The sequence below is a fragment of the Strigops habroptila genome, chromosome 3, assembly GCF_004027225.2.
Source record: "Strigops habroptila isolate Jane chromosome 3, bStrHab1.2.pri, whole genome shotgun sequence".
Lineage (NCBI taxonomy): Eukaryota > Metazoa > Chordata > Aves > Psittaciformes > Psittacidae > Strigops > Strigops habroptila.
The window spans coordinates 8,110,562-8,133,114 of record NC_044279.2 but is presented as its reverse complement, the minus strand read 5'-3'; the positions used below and the strand labels follow the sequence as shown (position 1 = coordinate 8,133,114).

General features: G+C 43.5%; 1 protein-coding gene across 2 annotated transcripts in view; it reads right to left on the bottom strand.

Moving 5' to 3' along the window:
• ELAPOR2 (endosome-lysosome associated apoptosis and autophagy regulator family member 2) overlaps positions 1-22,553 on the bottom strand; it is a 101,375-nt gene that overhangs the window by 48,186 nt on the left and 30,636 nt on the right. For both annotated transcript variants that reach the window (XM_030480379.1, XM_030480380.1), the window contains exon 2: positions 2,240-2,360. In XM_030480379.1, coding sequence (XP_030336239.1) covers positions 2,240-2,360 — 121 coding nt within the window. The remainder of the gene's footprint in view (positions 1-2,239; positions 2,361-22,553) is intronic.

The following is a 22,553-nucleotide window of genomic DNA, read 5'->3' as shown; positions in this document are numbered from 1 at the left end:
CTCAGAGAATATGACAAGTCAGTGAAGAGGTGTCTATCTGTCAGCATTTTCAATACAACTCATTATCAACAACAGAACCCCATGTGCTAACTCTAAAAAGCTCGAGGACACACAGTTTTCAAAAGCTGCCTCTCCCAGTAAATCCCATTCATTGAAGAATGGACTGTCAGCCAAACTCTACACTGGTTCAAATACTCTGCAGTAAAAACCACCATGTTAGCCAAGCCAAATGGGAAGGCTGTTCCCTACACATTCCTGCAGTGATTGACTGCTGTTCACAGATTCATGTTTTCAGCCTGAAAGGCTGGTTGCTCTTAGAGCAAAAGGTGAAAGAGTGAGAAGCCCAAAATTACTTTTGCCATCAGAATATAGCCAGACATCTCCTTAAGCCAGATAATCTACCACAGACACACACAAAAACACAAAACTACATTAATGCCGCTGCACTCCCAAGAGCCCAGAGAGATGAGATCTGAAGGGCTCAGCAGAAAAAGAGTCAAACATCTAATTGCTTCTCAAACCAGTTGAATTGCCATGGGGCTTAAAAGCAACACTACAATGAGGGGAGAAATCTGGTGAGATGAGTTTTCCAGTGTATTTAACAGAATCCTGTACTTTGGTGTGCAATACTAGCCAATCTACTGGGCAAAGTTTCCTCCTTGTCTAGCAGGGTGACAGATATGGAGAAGCCAGAGATTCATCTAGTGTTATAAAAGAGTTGAATTTTCACTGGAACTGATTTAAGACCAGAAAGACACATAAATAAGAGGAAATGAAGAAGGAAGTGCACCATTTGTTGAAATCTGTAGCAGAAAGTCAAGATGATGCTGGACCTTACACCATTTATCACAAGATTTAAGAAGAAATAGTATATCAGAAAAAAATGAGTTACACCTATGTGCTCCAGAGTACACCAAAAGTTGTGCGGCAGAAGGGATAACACTATCTGCTCCTTTATTGTGCAGACAGCAAAAAGTAACAGGTTTGAAGATTTGAGATTCAACAGCAGAAAAAGCTGTAATGAGGGGAAAATGAAAAAAAGAAAATAGATGAGCAAATATCTGGAGAGCTTGTGGGCTCTTCATCACAGAAGGTCCCTGAAAACAGCTTAGCCAAACATCAGCTATGAATGACAAAGTAATTGCCGCTATAGCTATTTAGGCTGGGAATGAATTATGGGATCACCTGAGGTGCTTCCCAGCTCTGTATTTCTGTAATTGAAAAACACATCCTAAGGATATATGGAGATTCCACATTTAAAACCTCAGAAACTAAACCTAAACACCATGAATGACATGGCAACTTCTCAAATGATGTTTGCAGGCAGTCAGAAATCTTCCAATGGTCAACACTGCTACAGAAAACATTTATGTGCCTCACACTGGAATCATAAAGAAATCAACAATAAACCTTTACAGGAGGAGAGTCAGAAGTGAGTAAACCTCACGTCTCCTACAGCAGAACTGGAACGATGTTGCCATGGTTCATCCTGTTTGTCACATAGAATAATTTATACCCCCTGGTACAAACTACTGAGAAAGTAAAGCACTGCTAGGATCTTTTGTGGAGAGAATTGCTGGAGCAAGGAGCTGTGGTGGGAAAGAGCATTCAGTCTGGGAAGCTACAAAACAGTGAGGGAACAGTTCAAACGTGTTTGCAGAGCAGCAGTTTGCTTATGTTCCCAGATGCAAAGTGTTTTAACATTAAAAAAAACCCCCACACTCCAAGTTGTTAAAAATAAATACATGAATAAATAAAATGCAAAAGCTTCACCATGGAAATAACTTGGGCAAATAAGACATTTACACATTACTTATGCATTCAGCTTAATACTTAGCTAAATAATGCAGGTAACAAGAATGTGGATGCTATGCAAATATAATTTTGCCACTTCTTGGTCACCAATTTGGCCAATACAGCTACAAATGAAGTGGAGAGCTGCAGAACTGAAGAGTATGGCAGCTCAAGACAAGCAACAACATCTCTCCAAAGGGTGTTTTAATAGACGTGCCCTGTATGTGAATTAGTATACAATGGTACCTGTAGTGGATATTGAGCTATAGAACTACACCGCATAGACAATCCCGGCTCCACAGCTCCAAGAGACAAGAATAAGGATTGGAGGGGAAGGACAAACTCAGGGACACTCAGGCCACCAATGACATAGCTAAGAAGCTATACAAGGGTAAATAGCACAAACAGGTGGTAATGGTGGGTAAAATGAAAAGTGCCAACATACTGCATTCCTTCCCTTTCACCGGGTCGGGTAGTCCAGAGCACTCCACCGATGGATTCGGGACAGCTACCCTCCATCTGGAGCCACTGCTGTCGCACTCCGTGTACTCGAAGTGGTAATCTGTCTGCAAGCAATTACAAAGAGCTTCAGTTTCATCATAACATTTGCATATTAAGCTCATTAATCAAGACTGGGGTTAGCAAACTCAGTTATAATTAAACCAGAGAGGAAGTAGCTGGCGTGGAACATACTGTGCAGCACTCTCACTGCTTTGATGATCATCATGTATCATCACAGAGCAAGCACAAAGCACATCGGCTGCTGTGCAGCACAAATGCTAAGGCAGAGGGTGGGATTTGCAAAAGCACTTGAAAGACAGGACACAGATTCCACTAGATTTTTTTTCCTAGTATCTTAGAGCAGGACTGATCCCAAACTTCTGACTGTCATGGTATCTGATCTACAGCAGCCAACCAAGCTTCCTCTTTGATCAACAGAGCAAGCCATACACAGAGCACAAGTCATGCCATGTTTGTTTTGGATGTCTAAGGTGGATGGGATGAATCACCTTCTGCAAGTGCCTTTCCCTTTTCATTGATTTCAGAGGAGGCCCAGGCAAATTAGGGAAGATAAACCCAGTGTTGGGATACCTCTGCAAATGCCATCCAGGATCAGCTTTGAGGAGTACCTCAAGGCAGAACGATGGTGTGAGGAGAGATAAGCCCCATGGTCTCCGCAACTGAGATAAGCCCTGAGCAGTCAGTGTAAATGAAAAGCAGGAAGAAACTTCCTAGCATTAGCTAGGAAAGAGTTCTAAGATTTCTCTTAATAATATTGATTCAAATCCTACATACAATCTAGACTCACATCTAATTACATTTTCAGTTTTGTCTTTGTAGCTTTTTTTCCAACTATTAACATAAATCTCAGCAACGTCTCATTCTGGAACCAGTTTGAGTGAAGCTGGTAGAATTGGTGCATAACTTTCTTCAGAGGGAACAGACACATACTGGCAAGCTCCATGAGATGTCTCCACATGGGCAAGACCACCTCCCTTTGCAGTCAATAAAAGGGAAAACAGTGATCACATGCCCATTTTAGACACCTGCTGCAGAGGGCACAAGGAGATAATACATGTCCTAGAGACACTTCTTTCTCTCCACTGGCTGCAGAGGAACACCAGCCCACTTGGTTTGGATGGACTTCTCCATTTCCTCAGGGGAACACCACCTACAAGACTGCATGGCCTTGTGTGGCCCATAAAAATAACACACAAAATCATGGGACTGAGGAAAACAGGATCAGAGCTTTAGCCACAGGCTCGAGGTTTATGCAGCTTTAGGGCAGACTGGTGTGGTGGCTCCATAAAGTTTGGTTGGTTCCTTTCGATTTAGCTGGCTCCTCCTTGCTGGACTGGCTGTGAACCAAGGAGGGGGAAGGCAGTGGTCATGTTTGCAGCCCAAGGCACAAGCAGAAGAGCTCCTTAGCTGGTGTAAGCTCCCTCTCACTATGGTGAAACCCACCCCTGGCATCATAAACCTGCCTTTCTGAAGGCTTGTGCCACCAGGACTGCAACATCAGTCTCTAAGCAATGCTACCCTAGGAGGAGGTACTCTGCACTCAAGGATTATTTTAGGACAATCTTTTCCTGCTCCTTCCATGACCCCTTGCAGTGCTGACACCCCACATGATGAAGCAGAAGAAGGGGAATCAGGTGGATAAAGGTCGGTCCATGCTGGCTCTGGCATACATTAGTTAATCCTTGCAAATATTCAGCTGACTCACAAGAAGACTTGAAATTCTCCTCATTTACTTATGGAAAAACAAACACTACCAAGTTTAATACTTCTCCTACTGATACCAGGGCTCTGCAGAGATATTCAAATGTTAAAGTTCTACCTAAACATCATTTAAGCCTGTGCTATTTTGCATTCAAGTGCAAATAATATTCTGATTTCTCTGGAATTAGTATTTTCATAGTTCAATAAATGTCTCTGTGGGTCAGTCTATGGATTAGAAACCTAACTAACAGCACAGGGGAAATGAAAACTATTTGTCTTTAAAACAAATCAAGGCATAAAAGGATACAATCAAACCCCAAGCCACACATAAAATATGATATACTACACTCCTCTCAACTCCACAAAAATACTCTACTAAAATATGCATTTTCCCCCTTTCATCTCATTATACAATCAGAACAGAAAAAAACAGTCCTTAATCATCTTGGTATGAAATCTGCCTATTAAGACAACCAGAAAATTAACCTGAAAATTAATTTCAGCCTTTGGTTACGCACACACAGCTCTAAAAATCTCTGCCAGCTGCCAACGCTGTCATCTATAGAACCACAGAATCATTATAGTCATGCCTTGGCTGTCCTGTCCTGTCTTATATTATTCTGTCCTATCCTGCCCTGTCGTATCCTGCCCTATCCTGACCTGTCCTACCCTGCCCTATTCTATCCTATCCTGCCCTGTCCTATCCTGCCCTGCCCTGTCCTATCCTAATCCTATCCTATCCTACCCTATCCTTCCCTATCCTTCTTTTCCCCTATAGTATAATTTTACCTAGAAACAACCACTGAGGGCCCAGCTGTATCCCTCTTTTACAACCAGAATATATCTGTGCTTTATCACAGGCATGACAGCAGGTCACAACTTCAGCTGCACCACCAGCCAGCTTTAAATTAGCCAGCTTGGCTACTTACAGTAGGTGAATATAACTGCACAGAGCTCTGGTTCAGCTAAATGATCCAGCACCTCAAGCTGTGACGCTGTTTTCAGCACCAGACATAGCTCAGGTCCAGACCTACGAGCTAGAAGCACACCTTGACTGCAGCACCAACACCTTCAGAGCACCCATGATGTATGCAGGCACTGGAAATTGCCAATTAATGCTGGCTTATGGGGCTCAGTGCTTCTAATCTGCATCAGCAATTCGAACTTCCAAATAAAGCAGGCTCACAGAAGATCCTCCTCAGCACCGTGGGACACTTACGACACCTCTGCCTCTCGCTGCAAAATGCTGTTGCATTATATTGGGATTCTTTCTCCTCCCTGATGGAGAAATTTCTTCACCCATCAGTTCTCTGAAATTAATTTCATGGCAAATCCATTGCCAGATGTTTTCCTTTGCCAGCCATTGCTCTGTGTTTGCTTTCAATGTTTTTTTCCCCACCACCATCCAGACATACAGTATCTTTAAATTTGGCCATGGGCCTGTTTTAATTTTAACCATAATTCTGACTCTGTTTTATTACTTTTCTGGGCTTGGCCTTAGTGTTCTAAGCATGTCTCTCCCCCAGTTCAGCTGTTATTTCCTATAACATTTACTATTTTATTGCTCGTAATTCTTAGGCTTTGGCAAAACTGGTTTGAATTTCAGTCCCAAAGAGTCGGTTTCCATAGGAAAGTGTCTCTCAGGAAAAAAATCAACAACACCCCCTATAGGGTTAAGCTTAAAATTAATCAATTTTCTAAATGGAAAATCAATGCTTTTCCAAGAAGCCACTCAGAATCAATGTGTAGTCTCTTCAGCATTAAATTTCAAATCTAAATTTCAAATGAAAAGTTAATAGTAACCTGAAAAATGCTGCCAAAAAATAGGCAAGTGTGTTTGTTTTACTTTGGGCTGAATTTTGCTTTCTTGTTCTTGGAGAATTAGTGAAATCACATCTGCGCTACCAGGCAAAGCTGTTATAAGAAACTGTCTGACGTATGTACACTCTCTTTGAAGGACACAGTGTACAAACGCATGCACATGATGTCAAGGAGATGATGCACTGGTCACAGCTCTGCCAGGGGGAGAAACAAATGACAGAATTTGTCCGGCACCCTAAAAAGCATCCATAAGGGATCAATGGTGTGGGCCTGGCACCATAACATGCATCCTATGCCAAACTGCAGCAGACCTCTCCTGGCTCCTAGCCCACCGTGAGCTTGCAGAGCAACACTTCAGTGAGGTATATCCCATCCAGTGTGTCCTCCAATTCCACTGCACCTCTTCTCATACAGTCCTTGGCTTGACTTTAAGTGGCACTGAGTGCTCCTCCTTGACCAGGTCCCCACATCCAGTGCATGTAGTGTTAGACGTCTCCAGATCTCTACATCTGAGCTAGTCATCTCATGGTCCTTTACAACAGTTGACAGACACAGGCATTTTCAGGGCACAGCTCCTCTTGTCTTAAAGCAAATGCCTATTTCAGGGCATTTCTGAAACTGTAGAAGTATCAATTTCCTCTTCACTGACTGGAAATCTTTCTTCCAGATGACTCCCTGTAGAACTGAGCTTTCCCCATGACAAAGAGCAACAGCCACTTCAACACCTTTCCTATTTTTCTGCACCAATCTTTTCACTCCTTCCTTTCACCTAGATGGGAGATGCCCTGTAGCCCTTCCCACTTCACCAGAAATAAAGGGCAGAGAGGACACAACCACTTACAACCAGTTCCCAATGCTCTGAACACTTCATCTGGGCAGAAATCAATGGGAGAAGCCCAGAAGCACTAAACATTTACCATATCTGTTATGAAATGTAATAGCAAGAGTCTCTTGCAATTTAACAGCTTGCGCTGCTCTTGCTGTTTCCCAACCACAGACATCAGTGAGCAAAACAGAAAGGCAAAAAAGCTTCTACCTTACCTGTCACAATACTACTAAACAGCAATTCCCAAGAGGCCTGTCACTTATTCCTTCCCTGTACCTGCACTGCTTGTTCCACTGATACTTTTGCTTAACCCGATTAACTGCACACAATGCTATTAAAAGATATTGCTTGCCAAAAAGGGCATCCATAATCTTCACAGACCCAAGTGCTATCCATATTTACAGGTGCAACAGGGATTAGCTCTGTATTTATTTAAATATATAAATAAATAAATGACTCACACTCAAATACAAGTAAAAGCCTTTTTAAGGAAAGAATGAATACAGGAGAAGATAAGAAGGGAGTCCAACTTCTCTGAGCACTCTTGTGATCTCCCCCAGACTAAGCACACTGAAAAGCAGACAGTATTTTCACTTCCCTGGTACACCAAGACACAATATCCCAAAAGATGGCAAATGCGGAAACACGGCAGTCTTTCTGTGTGGATGTGTTTGCCTATGTCTGTCCCCTGTAGCACTGGCACACTTTATATACTTTCAACACGCTGAGACTACCCCAGTGCTTTCAAGGGCTGCCTATCAGTCACTTCTCCTAATTCAGGTTTGGAAAGAGGAGATGTGAGTTCCCACTTCATATTAGTTTCTATCCCATCCTCCTTTTTTACTGCACTCATTCTTTCTAATTATATCCTCTGGCATGAGTCCTATTTCCATGTGCTCCTCTCATCCCCAGCCCATGAGGCAGCAGCAGACCCATCCATCAGTAGGGCTCTGCCATATCACTCATTCAGACCTAATGCCCAGTTCTGTACTTCTCCTGATCATGAACACGTTCCTCTTTAATCTCCTTTGAAATTACTTATATTGGTGCTTTTCAGCTACAAACTTGAGCAAGGCTTTTAATTACTTCCATCCGTATTCCTAAATCCCCAAATTCCTAAAGACATTTATGTGTATTCTGTCGCATTTCTCTTTCTGGACTCCTAATTCATTTGTGGCTTTTTTGGCAGTGAGAAACCCAGCCCTAACTGCATTACATAGAACTCCACAAGGCAGCTGCATATATTCAGACTTTCTGAAAATCAGGTTATTTGTATCTTGAGCCTAATTCAAGCACCAGGTTTCAACCACCAGAAGCTGAGGCTGAAACACTGCCAAAGCCATCTGCAAATTAAAGATGAACTGAAGAGGTTTACTGAATGAAGGCCAAAATTAAGCAAAAATATAGCATCAATATTTGTGAATCAGACTAAAAGACATTTTAGGTAGGTTTTTACATAACCTGTTTAAACATAATTCCCAGCATTCTAACCCAAATGTGTTAAAATAAATGTCTATTCCCAGGCCAGTGAGGGGAGTGACCTGCATTGATAGATCTCTGCAGAATGATGGGGTATGTTCAGAGAGCCATGAGCCGCTCCATCAGCAGGAGGAGGACAGAGACAGCCCTTAACAATCTTTAGAAACAAGCAGCTGATTGATAGAAAAATGTTTGGATGAATACTGTGTACCAGTGAAAATGAAAAAGGTACTGAGTTCTCATACAGCCAGGTCAAAGGACTTCCTTTGCCCTTGGTCAACATGGGATGATGGTCATGCTGCAGCATGGGATGATGGTCAGCAGAGACAGGAGGTTCTCCCAGCACATTTCAGATGTTGAGTAAGGCACATGAACCGTACTCATTTCTACCCCCAGAGCTGGAGGAGCTAGCTAGCCTAGCTTGTACACATAGGTTTCCACACAAACATCTGAAGTTAGGTGGGATAAGTACTTTCCTTTGTACTTCTTCACCCAGCTGTGACATGCTGGCCTGCCCTCTTGATTTTGAATGCATTGGTGTAGCCTCCTAGTCCAACTGAGCCTCCCAGAGATGCCTGTGATATAAACAATGTGTTATTACTATGGCAGAGTTTTAAAGTGAGAGATAGGAGAGTTGGATGGGCACTTCAGAAGCCATTTAGTCCATCTTCTTGCCCCCAAACCAAAATCATTCCTGACAGAAGTTTGCCTAACCTCTTAGAAAACCCCCAGTGATGGATAATACACAGCTTCCCAGGATAAAGCTCACAATTACCAGCTACATGAAAAGATGTTAATGTGCACAGACCATTCATCAAGCACCTAATGAAGCAGTTATCAACAAGGAAGCTAAGTACAAGAGCTAGGAGAAATACATGTGAGGGAAGGGTTTATTTGTTGAAACGCACAGCCTAAAAGGTACCATTTCAACATATAAACAGATTCAGGGCATGGCTGGCACCAAAGGTTGGCTATGTCTTTCCAAGAAACTGCATTTATTATACTATACATTCATAGAATCACAGAATAGTTAGGGTAGGAAAGGACCTTAGGACCATTTAGTTCCAACCCCCAATATACATTTACTTTATTGTTTGTTAAAGACGATGCATTCCCATGTAACACAGCATCACCTGCATGAAACTTCAGGGCTGTGCTCTGAGCAGTGTCTTCTTTTGGCCTTTAGGCCCCCTCACTCTGGCTGAAATCTGTGGAGATTTCACCAGCCTCAGTGGGCACCGGACAGGGTCAGACACAATCATCTTTCAGCAGAGCTTTCACACAGTGACATTTCTTCAGCCTTTGCCAAATCCCTTTCAGCAACAGCCCAGTAATGACTAGGAGAGCTTTTATTATCATTATCTTATTATCCTTTCAGCGACCATTTTCCATCTGAAAAGGTCAGGTCAGCCAGCAGCCCTCCAACTGGGAGAAATTCACTTTTCCTTTAAATAAAACTTCACAAACAAGCTATGTGCAGCCATCTTTGAAAGTCTCTGGGATTATTTACTTCTGAAACCTCCAGATACAAGCAGTGGCTCTTTCATCCAGGGCCTCATCTGTTGCCCAGCTAAGTCAATAAAAGCTATCCATTGACTTCAAAGGACAAGAGGATGAGCCACATTCAACCAGATCACGTACTCATAGAATCATAGAACGGTTAGGGTTAGATCACCCTAAGTATTAAATAACAAGCAATGGACATTGCCATCCTTGCAAGTAAAACAAAAGCAAAGACCTTTCTACCTTTTAAGATCATCCCATTGAATTTCATGGGTGGAGATACCAAATACAGAAGTCTACAGGATGGTGCAAAATGGATCTCAAAAAGATTATTTTCAGCCAGACAAACTGTATGTGTGGAGGAAGTGACGGCTTAAGTGATGGCTTAGTAAATTAATGAGGAATATCGGGCAGTTTGCCTGCCTCAACCCACATTTTTCCTCTTCCCTTGTGTCAGCATTACAGCTTAGAAGAACCTGATCCACCATAAAGTCTTTTTCTCACTAGTTTGCAGCCTGTTCCTCACATGCTGCTGTGGGCACAGAGGAGAAAGTGGCAATGGGTGGCCAAGGTGGAAACATGGAGAGGGGAAGAATAGCAGGACACAGGACTGACCTAATGGCCACATAGGCTTAGACCGGGTTAAACTGATGATGAAAATGTGCCTTGATCCTGATGTTTCCTCTCCCAGCTCTCACAGCTGCGTTATTCAAGGGTTTGGGTCTCTCTCAGGCACCACAGAAGAGTTTAATGAATATGGAAATGAGAGCAGTCTCTAGGGATACACATCTCCACAGCCAGTCAACAGAATTTCCAAATGCATATTCTGGTTCATAGCAACAAAGCCCTTACAAATCTACATCAAAGAGAGACTTTTTAATGCCAATCAGGCCATAAAAAAATAGAGAGTTAAAGAATAAACCTGGTGTTTTAACTGCATCTTTGGTGAAGCACTGACTCTTGTTTTAATACTTCCCCTGCTTTACATAAAGCAATTCTCAAGGAAGCCATCAACAAGAAATTCAGACGTGACTAGACATGCTTGCATGGTATCTTCAGCCCTAAAATACTGATTTCTTAAAGGAGAAAGTAGAGTTAAACTTTCCCAGCCTGCTCCACTGCCCCCATAGCATGATTTGAGTAATTTAGAGATGTGGGAGTGAGTGCTGTAGACACTTCTCAGATAAATTAAATGGAAGTAGTAAATGGCACCTTGTTAAAACAGCAGGAGATTTCAAATCCTTTAGCAAGCAGGAGAATTAGGGCTCTTTTATAATGCATGGGAAGGACCAGAGACACATGTCCTCCTCCTTGGTCAACTGCTGGCTTGCTGTGGAATCTCAAAGAAGTCTTCACTCGCCTGCCCAACAAGTATAATCTCCTTTTGCACACCTGAAGATGAGGCACTTCTCTACAGATCATTTTGGGAGCCAGCCTCTTTTTAAGTGTCTTACCTAACATCAAATTATGAGGCAAGTCAGGAGTGGAACCCAGAAGCTGAGTTCTTAAACAGATAATCCTTCTTACTCTACCAGCAAAGGGCAAAACCACAAAACAGATCTAAATGAACTAATGTAATTCCACAGCATTTTGTCCATTGTCTGCATTTGCTCCAAGAAGAATTAAAGGCTTGGAGCACTTATTTTCTTTACATTTAAGACTCTGTAATAGGCCATTTACAGGAGCCTCGAAAAGAACACTTGTCAGGATAGAACAGGTTAATAACCCATTGCTCTATCTCTGACGGGTCATTCCACATGTGAAAGCCACCAAACATTTACCAGAAAGAGGGCATAAACTGTCAAATAGTCTGGCACAGAAAGCAGCAGGAGTTTCCCACTCTATTTCTCTATCAGCACATCCCTGCCATCATTTGATAGAAGACAACTCCTCTCTAGGCTGAAGGGATGCCCCCTACAATCATTTGCTTTTGGTCTCCACTGCCCAGGACTATGATAAACAGCGCTGGTTAATACCTTTGGAGTATGCTGGGTTTAGAATAGGATGCCAGTCAAATAAGAATGGTTCAAGGATGAGGAAAAACTTTTCAGCACAGCTCTCAGGTGCGACCTGCTGATTTAGGACTGCATTGAGGAGTTCCACATTCTCATCAAGAGAACTTTTTATAACACCCAGCCCTGTATCTCCTACAGTGTCACCAAACTTTTCAGCGCAAAGTTAACTGTCTCAAGGGTGACAGAACTTTCTCAGGTCACCAATAAATTCAAATGATGGTATGAAACTGTCTGGCGTGTTTCCAGCATCAAGGGTAGAAGAGAAATGAGCGAGACACATCCAATACCCAGAGCTTCCGCTGGGAGGAAAATCTGCTAGACAAGATCAATTAATTCATTGTAATAAGGAGCAATGTAACCTGCTATCAATCATTTCTGTCCTGCACTTTGTATCACATGGATTTCTAATATATGCACATGTCAGGAGACTGGAAGGAATATTACTCAGCCAGTCTTTCAATTGGCTTTTTAAACTACAAATCATTATTATTTTGTTAACAAATCGGGGACGTGTTCACAATCTGATGACATTTCATTTATGAGTGTTGCGTAGGTAGGGCCTCCAAGGTGCACTAAATGCAAATAAAAGAAGCAGCCACCTTTAACTATTGTGTGGGCACATCCACACCTACGTGTGCATTTTCATACGCACACACAAACACTCGCACAAAGGATAATTCTGTCATTATTTAACCCACAAGCTCCATCTCTCCTCGGCTGAAAGGTACAGCTCCTGTCTGCAGCAGAGCTACACTGATTTACACCCACAGAGAGCCAAACTTCTTGTTTATCTGTTAACAGCACAACGAAAGGTTGTTAAAAACACACAGGTCTCAGGTGGAACTTGGGGTATCTCGCTGTGAGACACACAGTTGTGCAGCCACAACTGCAACTTTATGTCTCTGCTTCCAACCCCTTGCAGCAACAACAGCTAATTAGGTGCCGCAGAATTAACTTTAATCTTCCACCTGTGTAGTCGTGGTGACTAATGGCAACTAATCAGAAAGCAATTCCAAGCACAACAGTAAATCCCACCATGGACCAGTGCAAGGAGATGCTGTAAGGAGACAGGGATGTGACTGATCAGGACATGGGCAGCAAGGACAACAGAGCAGGAGCTTGATGGCTTTCCCTACCTTGGAATAAAATAATTGCCCCGAGAATGTGCTCCTTTCATGATGCAACATCTCACTGCAGTCAGGACACAGGGCACAGACGCTGTTCCCTCCCAGGGTCCCATCGTGGTTCCTCAGGATTTATGGCATGGGCATGTCAAGGCAATGCCCACAGTGCTCTGAAGGAGGGTTAGAGCTAACTTCTGCCTCCTCTGCTGGCAAACACCCACTGAAATCCTGATGCAAAGTCCACAGCTGGATTTCTCCTGGGATCCAAAAAACCCATTTCCTTTATCCCCTCTCTCCCCAGATGCTTCTATGTTGTGTTAGATATCACTGAAGCACTGATGCTTTGGGAGGAATATTAACATTAGATACAAATATAGGCATTACAACCAAAGCCATCTGTTCCTTTCTGTCAATTACGAATCTATTCTACTCACTCTGTGCTACTCCAGCCTTGTGCTTTCTCCTGCAGCCTCTGTTTCTGTGGCATCCCAACAAATATGCAGATACACAAATTGGACTCCAATTAACTCTACACAGGGATTCAGATCAGCCTGACAAGGGATTGCCAATAGCAAGGAAACAATTATCTGAGCTCTTATGGTCTGTAGAGTGGGATAGAAAATACCCTGATGCACACTGGGAGGGAAACATATCACCAGGGCAATGCAACTGCCCATTTATAGCACCCCGAGTGCTTCAGTGTGTGCTTCACCTCAGCTCCATGGAGACAAACCAGTAAGGTAAGAATCACAGTTGAAGTGGAGCACATGCTGCTCTGAATTCAGGCAACAGACTACCTTAACCTGGCCTGAGACAAGTGCAGGTCTTTGGAGAGCTGAAAGGGATACAGGTGTCCCAGAAATACAGGAGGTCAGAAATACAACTCAGGACAACGCAGAAAGGCATTCAGACCCACGTGGTAAACCAGGAGCAACCAAAGGCCCTTCCCTTTCCTTTAAGGACTGCAACTTTAAGCTCCAGCTAAAACAGCTGCAGTAATACTTCCCCACAAGCTCCACAGAATCGCTTTTCCCCTTCTCATTATTTCTGTTTCCTATTTCTATGCAAAACTCCCATGGGAAGAGGTCACAAAAGATTTGGACAGAGATAGTCTTCAGCAAGCAGAGCAGAAAAAACAATTTACAACCCTCTTCCCTCCCTGTCGACCTGTTCCTTCTGCTGAGCATTGGAGACGCCCATGAGAACTTTCCCAGCCTGTGTCCTCGCCAAGCCAGACCAGCCTCATCCCACCAGCAAAGAGCAGATGCCAGACTCCCCATCTTGTCCCTGTCCCCTTGGCCACCCCGCAGGATCGCTGCTCACGCCTGTACAGGACAGCCAAGCTGCTCAGATCTGCCCCAGGCAGTAACAATAGCTCAGGAAAGCTGTTAGCTCCCTCAGTTCCTCTTTAGGTACCATGGAGCAAGGAGCCAAAACCCAGCAAACAAAAGTTCAATCAGTTGAGGCTCAGAATAGAAACAAGCCTGTGCTGACTGTCACAACAGAGCACAGAAAAAGTTGCACGGGGTTGACTGCATGCAGAGCTAAAAGAGGCATAATATCGGTTCCCAAGACTGCAGTATTTGCATACAACTCCCTTATCGGGTGTTTTCCCTGCATAAGGAAGTAAATAAGCATTATTTAATTATTATTAAAAAATTTATTCTTTAATTCTGAGCCAAATGCAGAAGAAACTCCTGGTTAGACAGGAATTTATAGAACTGAAGGCTCAGGCTCGCTGCGTTGTTCCACGGTCCCCAGAGACGGATAGTCAGGGTCCACGTCTTTGTTGCGCAGCTGGGGAAGGAGTTGCAGCTAACACCCTGACACCAAAATGTACAGGAATCAACTGAAAAAAGCATAAAAAGCAAAATTCAAAGCAAGTCTGAAATATAACAACAGAGCAAACTTACGCCTCTCCCTAGAACTGGAGCATCACCTGAAGCATGGGTACAAGGAAAGACCGCAGGACATGCTTAAAGTCAGTCTCCATTAAGCAGCAGTTTTCTGAGCATGCTGGAACTTCAGCACATGAGCTCTTGACCAACAACCCATGACACACACATTGACATTCACTTAGCTTGATGCAAATTCATGTCCAAAGCAGGATCTGTCTGCATGGGTTTGTGTTCCCACTCCTACCAGACAAAGGACAAATTCTGAGGAAGTGGTGGCATGGGCTGAGAAATGGGTAAGAACAGCCCTGATGTCAATACCTGCTCTGTGCTGCTCTTTTCAGCTACTAGATCTGAGATCTGAAATGAGAGCCTATGAAAAATCTTACAGTTCAGTGTTTAGGTTATATCTACTTCCTTATGACACACAATATCAAAGCATACCTTGGGCAATCTGGTGTCTTTATCCTCATAGAATCTTTCTATGGAAAAGAGTGTTGTTATCCCCAATTTGATTTTGCACAAGAGCTCAGACCCAGGGTATTTAGGCCCATATTTGCAAAAGACACTGAAGAGCCTTGCTCCTACCCAAGCACCTATTACTACAGTAGCTGGGCCCTTGACTAGCTTAGGTCATGCCTCAAGTGCCATGACAAGGTGGCACACAAGAAAATCAAATGCAGCTCTCCTGAGGGTCCAAAGACTAGCTCAATCTTCTCCTTAAGAGTATCCTAAATCTGGAATGTCAATCCTGCCTGAGGGACTGGTGGAATTAAGGTGCTTTTACTATGGGAAGAAATCTCCTTGCACCAGTTCCCACCATGGGAATCCCAACCAGCGCCTCAGCAGAGCTCCAAGACACAGGAAAATAGGAACATATAGCTTTCCTGATAATCCATCTGCTTTCTTGCCATGGAAAGCTCAACACATAAAATCAGGGGTATGGGCTTCTCCAGCCAATTAGGCAGACAGTGCTGCTAAACATGCTTTTATTGAGCATACAGGCTTCCCTTCAAAGGCAGTGGGTGCTGTCCAAAGGCACTTGGCATGCGGGCTGTTATGGCACGCCACCAACATCATCCATCTTATGTCAGCCCATGTGGTGGAGCCAGTACAAGGTTAATGTAGTCTAGATGTAAAAAATAATACACTGAAAGGCAATGTGCCTATAAAGCAGCTGATCTCCAAATACTGCTAACTCTGCAGTTAGCAGGGTTTCTCAGCCTAACGCTGGTGTAGGTTTCCACAGCATCTTCCCACCACTGACCACAGTGCAGACTGCAAGCACTGAAGCTTTAAACAAGACTCTATACAGAAGGCGGGACAAATGGAAATTACAAGATGTCACATGGGCATGACATGTTTGCACCTTGCAGTGGGCAACCAAATGCATTGTTAGTTGGCTCTGAAAAGCAGGACTAAGCACAGGCATAGCATGATTGTATTTCCATTTTTGTCCACAAGCTGCAGCTATTTCAATAGCAACAAATCTGCTCCAAATCAGGAATCTGGAAGTTTGTTTTCTCCTTTTAACTGAGTCTAAATGTCTCCTTTCACTGTCCAAGGAGAGAGGTAGGGTCTCCAGAGGATGGTCCACATCATCTCAGAAGACTCACTGCCACCTTAGGGTCTTTTAAGATTAAACCACTTTGGATGTCAAGGTCATTCACTCTGAAGACTGGAAGGAGGGAGGGGAGGAGAGAGGATTGTTTGAGTTGTGAGGCTTTCTCAGTTGAAAAGCAAAGGATATTTCATTCTGAAGTATCAATTAAACCAGAGATGGCTTGCTTTCCAGCTAAAAGCACACCTGTCAAAATGCATTAGAAAATATTCCTTTTAACATGAAAGACTTCAAATCTTCCAGAAGACCAACCAACCAAACAACACAAAACCAACCCAGTGGACATTTTTCTCTCATTTCACTCATTTAAAGTACTGCAGACTTACAATTTTGTCAGGGCTCAGAATATAACGACAGCACAACCCGTATGGCAGTTCCCCCTTCCACATGACCCGGAGAGAACACAGCCAAAGCTTTAGTGTGTCAGATGGAAACACCATCAGTTCTAATTCATCATAACACCCAATGCAGAGATACCCTCAAGTGACTTCAGGGTCTGCTGCAGCACTAAGGGAGACTCCAGGGATGGAGCAGCCCTGCCAAAGCCGCTCCATGCCTTTCCAACCTGCTACCTTGCACGTGCCTTTCTCTGTGCAATGTCCCATCTTATTTATTCACAATTTGTCACACTCCAAACAACTGTCTCCCTAATGCCATAATTCAGTGTTTGTAATAAAACATTGTAATTAGTCTCATCTCAACTACAGCAAATCAATATACAACCATGCACCGCTAGGCACATAGATAGAGAAATAATTATGAACCCTCCACCACTGGCTGAGTATTTTGCACACATAGGCGCAGCCACATAACCGAATGGAGGAAATATCAAATCTACCTGCCATACACCTCAGGCAGGACTGGAAAATCCAATACAAGAGATGACAAAGTCAGCAAAGCTCCTGGGAGGTGCCTGCAGAAGAAATAGCTTTATATCCCTGGGGTTCACAAACAGAAGGAATAAAGGGCTAAATCAAATCCTCCATTAGCAACCCCAGACTTCCTGCTTCACCGCTGCCTCCACATCGGTCTCTTAAGGAGATCTGTGACTGTCTGAAGATGTTTTGCTTTTGTAGGCTTTCACCTCCACCCTCTATGAAGATTTTCCAACACCTCAATTTAAAGGCTGAGACATTTTTTGTTTATGTGCATAAGCAAAGGCAGAGAGCAAAAGTCATGTGCCAGCAGATTATCCCAGTGGGAATGAGGTTGCTTCCCTTTCCCAAAGAGTAATTCCCTCTTCTGTGTTGTTGTTTCATACGATAGATGCCTGAGCAAAGCGAACTGCTACAGCCAGGTTTCACATCCCACGAAAAACGTTGTCTCTGATGGAAAACCCTGACTAGCAATGAACCACAGCTGCTCTGTCAGGAGTCATTAGGATGAAGGATTACCAGCACAGACCATCTGCCCAAGCTTGGGGGTTTGCTTCGCTTTTTTATTTTCTGCTATATGATGCTGCAGTAAATCATGACAAAATGAAACCCAGGAGTGACCTACCCTTTGGGGCTGGGCTGCCTTCAGAGCATCACTATCCCCACTCCACCAGACAGGGAGATTAAAATGAAACCCCAACCTGACCTGGTGATTTATGAACAATGATTCAGCACAATATTAACTGCGTGGCCGATGGGTCCTAGTTAGAAAACATAAACAGTGTCAAAGAGAAAGGAGGGCTAAATCAATAGCCATGATTGGGGCTGCATTAATTCCAAATCCCTTTCGCTGTACAAATACATTACAGTGATTCATGGAGACAGCCTCAAAGAAATAAGTGCCTCTGCGCTATTACGCAGCACAATGTTAGGTGCTTGTGAGTCATCCCCGGAAGACAGATGATGGCATTAGTGATTTAATTGACCCTTACAGATAAAAACGCATATGAGGAACGGCAGGGCCATCAGCAAGCAGCGGCGTGCGCAGAAGTCAGACCAGCAGAGAGCAGAGGAGGAGTTAATATGTTTTCCCTGTGCAAAGGAACATGGTTGTTTGCTCAGTGTGAAAGCTGTGGCCAGGAAGCAATGTTGCTGGGAGATATAGATGAGTTCAGGCATAAGCATCCCCTGAGAACAGCCCAGTCCTGACCACTGCAAGGGCCACATCCTCCTCACTGAGACCATGCGGCTATGTGATAGCAGTGCTGGCTGATGGATGCCCTGTAGAGTGGAGCAAAAAGGCGTAATCCCAGGATTATCATTGGGTTTTAAGCAGGGAAGCACTTTGCAGAAGGTAGCTAATAAAGAGGCTTGTCCTGACAGTGCACATCATGGAGGTGCAACAAAAACCACCCTTCTTGTGGGTTTGGAAGGTGCCTCACCAAACCTTACCATTGCAACAGAGCGGGAGAAGTCCTCGTCCCACTCACACAGAAAATGTTCTTTATTGCCTGAGCATGGTGGTAAGTGCACACTGGAAGACAATGGTGCACATCCTGACCCTCTTCTTCTCCCCCATTCACCATGGCTGTGAAAAGAGAACCAGCACACAGCAGACAGACAATTCCTACCCTCATAATCCCCTGCCAACAAGCAATGTGTGTCAGTGGCTCAGTCCTGCCTGCAGATTTAGGACCTAAACTTTGTAGACACAAGTGGGTGTAACTGTACCATTAAATGCCATTCCTGCATCCTGCACAGAGAACAAGTCTCTATATTTTGAAATAGTAATAATATAGCTGACTAACAGTTGTTTGTACAGGGCCATTGCATTTACAGACTCAGCATGGTTCTCAAGGAAGGAAAAATTGTGTGAATGATGCTACCAGGCGTGTAATCAAGTTCTATCTATTTTTTCCTTCTCCAACCACATGTTACCCAAATCATAAGCTGCATCATGCTACGTGATGGTAAACAGAAGCAGAAAGCAGTTTTTTGGCGTCTTTGCCCATGGGAAACTCATCGCCAAGCAATGAGTCCCACCTTTGGGATAGTGGTGCATCTTTTAAGGTACAGCTGATTTAGGATATTTCCACTCGCAGATGCTTCATCCACCTGTGTCCTGGGCAGTTACAGAGCTCCCACAGGGTTAAACCATATGAAGACACACCATGTAGTGCAGAATGTGAATTAGCAGCTGAAAACCTAAATCCCTGCTGCCACTTGGCAACAAGCAGAGAGCAACGTGCTTGGTAAAACCAGACATAACTGATACTGTGGGCTGTTCCTTGATGTGAGGGGTAGGATGGCTCAAAAGCTTGGGGGCAGACACACGTGGGGCTGGGGAAGGTGAACTGTGAGGCTTCAGCAGACAGAGCTGAAAGGGAAGAAGTTGCCCACAGAGCTGTATTTGGGGTCATGAAGAGGACTGGAGGGCAATACAGGCTCTCTAGGAGAAGGGTGATCGCACATTTGCTCACACAGTTGGGGTGTTTGCTGTGTAATTACTTGTATCTGGAGCTCATGGATTTAATACAGCCCAAACTGGGTGGCTCAGAGAACAAAATTTCTGATGTAATTGGATAATCATAAAAGTACAAAGGTTTTCTAGTACTTTTATGCAAGCACAATTTGTCCTTTTACCTAGAAGGATCTTACATATAATTCTTCCTGTTACAAATGGTCTCATTATTCAATATTGCAGTTCACATAACTATAATCCTTTCATCCCAAGGAAAAAAAAAGTGCTCTTTTATAAGCACGCTCAGTCACAGCCTCCTCCTGAAGTCCTAATGAACCAGAGTGAATTAATGGAAATGAACGTGAGCCCAAACAGCTAAAGAATTATTCTTCATAAGCAGAAATTTAGGCAGGAAAGAGAGGGAGACACAGATTTATTGGCATATCAAACCCTGCTTAAAGTCAGGGAATGCATAATAGCTCTTAAACACCAGAGCTTGAGTTGGGAGGTACATACAGGAAGATTAGGCAGAGGAGTCTGTGCTCCCTGTTTTAGAGAAAGAATCCAATTTCCAGCAATTAAACAATTTAATTTTCCAAAGCAAAGGCACGGGTCGGTCTAAATTAAGGAATATTTTAAAGGCAGCCACTTTGGTGGTCTCTTCTTTAGGTGAATAACATGCTTTCCTTAGCAGAATGCCATGAGTTTGTAAAGAAAACTCTCCTGGATTTAGACCACGCTTTCATGAATACCCACGCATGTGAGAGAGAAAAGACTTGTCTTAGAAAGGATTAACTCCTCAGGACAAATAAGCTTTAACACGTGACTAAGGATCCTCTGAAGATTTATGCAGGCAGGAAAGGGGAAATAAAAAAGACAACAGGCTTTTGCAGGCCAATAGGCACCATGGCTGAATTAGGTCTGCCTAACGCTTGGTTAAGATCTGTAGCCTCAGGCCATCATTTTCTATTAAATAGATTGTATTCAGCACAAACACAGCACATTTGTAAACTTAATGCTAAAAGGCGACACGTGAAAAGGCAGAAAATAAATTGTTCTGGGAATAGGAGCAGGGGGAGAACTATAGGAATAATAGCTGGGTTTAAAGTTAGGAGGTGCTTAGTATTCATCAGTGATCACCCCGCAAGGAACATCCTACGTAAATACAGCCAGGATACACAGCCCCTCTCCTGTTCTGTGAGAAACAGGGAATACAGTGATGGCAGGTCTGGGGTAGATGTTCTCCAGGGCTCCCGTTGCTGCCAAGATGCTCCAGAGTTCAGCAGGGCAAGTTCCTTATCCATGAGGACCTCATCTGGCCTTACACCATAGCAAAAGCTCTGGCTCAGAAAGGTCATTACCTATGGAAGAAACTGGCTGGGAGTTTCTTGTTGGAAAACTGCCGTTTGGAAAAGCATCTGTTCTGTTCTGCGGGAACTGACCACATTTTTGCAAACTTTTCAGACTGAACCATTTATGAAAATCTGTATTTATCAACATGTCCTCATGAGTCATTTACTCATTTTTTCACTCAAATCACAGAATCACAGAATCATAGAATAGTTAGGGATGGAAAGGACCTTAAGATCATCTAGTTCCAATCTCCGTGTCATGGGCAGGGACACTTCACACTAGACCATGTCACCCAAGGCTCTGCCCAACCTGGCCTTGAACACTGCCAGGGATGGAGCATTCACCACTTCTTTGGGCAACCCATTCCAGTGCCTCAGCACCCTCACAGTAAAGAACTTCTTCCTTATATCTAACCTGAACTTCCCCTGTTCAAGTTTGAACCCATCACCCCTTGTCCTATTACTACAGTACAGACTACTTTAACCTCCAAGTAAAGAAACTCTTAACATCTAGTTTTGCCTTTTCCAGATTTCTTTTTCACTCTTTAGTTAAAAAATGAAGCTTGACTTCCATAATGAACCAGAATGTGCTGCTTTTGAGATTCCCGTGCTTTTGCTGAGCATTGAAACAGCTGGATCCAGAGAAGTTCAGTTTTAACTGACTCAGAAAAGGGCCAACATCCAAATCCACTAAGTTACTAACTATCTTGCAACCAATTTCAAGCAGGCCAACCAGAAAAGGAAGGTCTCACTTGGGACCAAACTATACAATACACCAAACACTCTTCCCTTCCACAGTGTAAGAAAGCTGCACCCTTTAAAGGATGAAGCTTCAAAAGGATGCCTGGGATTCAATCCACAGGTCATCCTGCCAGTGGGGATTTGGCATTCCCATTAATTAGTAAGAACAAAAATGTAATATGATCTCTGAACAGAAAACCAGTGTTTGATAAAACATGTGTTATTTGTTTCTCAAGTGGCTGGAAGAATCCTCTGCTTTGCTGGAGAAACAGCTCATGCTTTGCTATTTTCTGTCTGACTGCATTTGCCACATTTCTGGAGTCCTAAGTAAGCCAAACTGAGCAAAGCGAAGCTGACAGCACGTAGCCCACTCTGTGAACCTATAAATCTAGTGTGGACAAAGAAATTAAATGAGAAGGGAAAATGTCTTTTAAAAGGAAAAGTTCCCCACACAGGAAAAATATTTTTAAAGTAGATGTGAAATGGACAAACCAGCCCGGCCAGATTTCAGCTGTGCTTTTGACAGAGCTGGAGCCCCAGAGGAAAGCAGAGCAGATTGCCCTGAAAAGTGGCAGACGTTGTCTGCTGACAGGGAAATCAGTGATTAATAGCCGCCTGTATCTGTCACTTTAGTGCTCTGTATCCCAGCAACCCAGACTGAAGATGAAGGTTATGGCATCCCACCATTGGAAGGGCTCGTATCTACTGTGCCCACTCACACAACACGAGGATGCCATTCCTTATGAGTCCTGTGGTTGGCATATGTTGCTATTAATGTCAACTGAAGTTTATGTGAACTTATGGGGACCAAGATGTAGCTGCT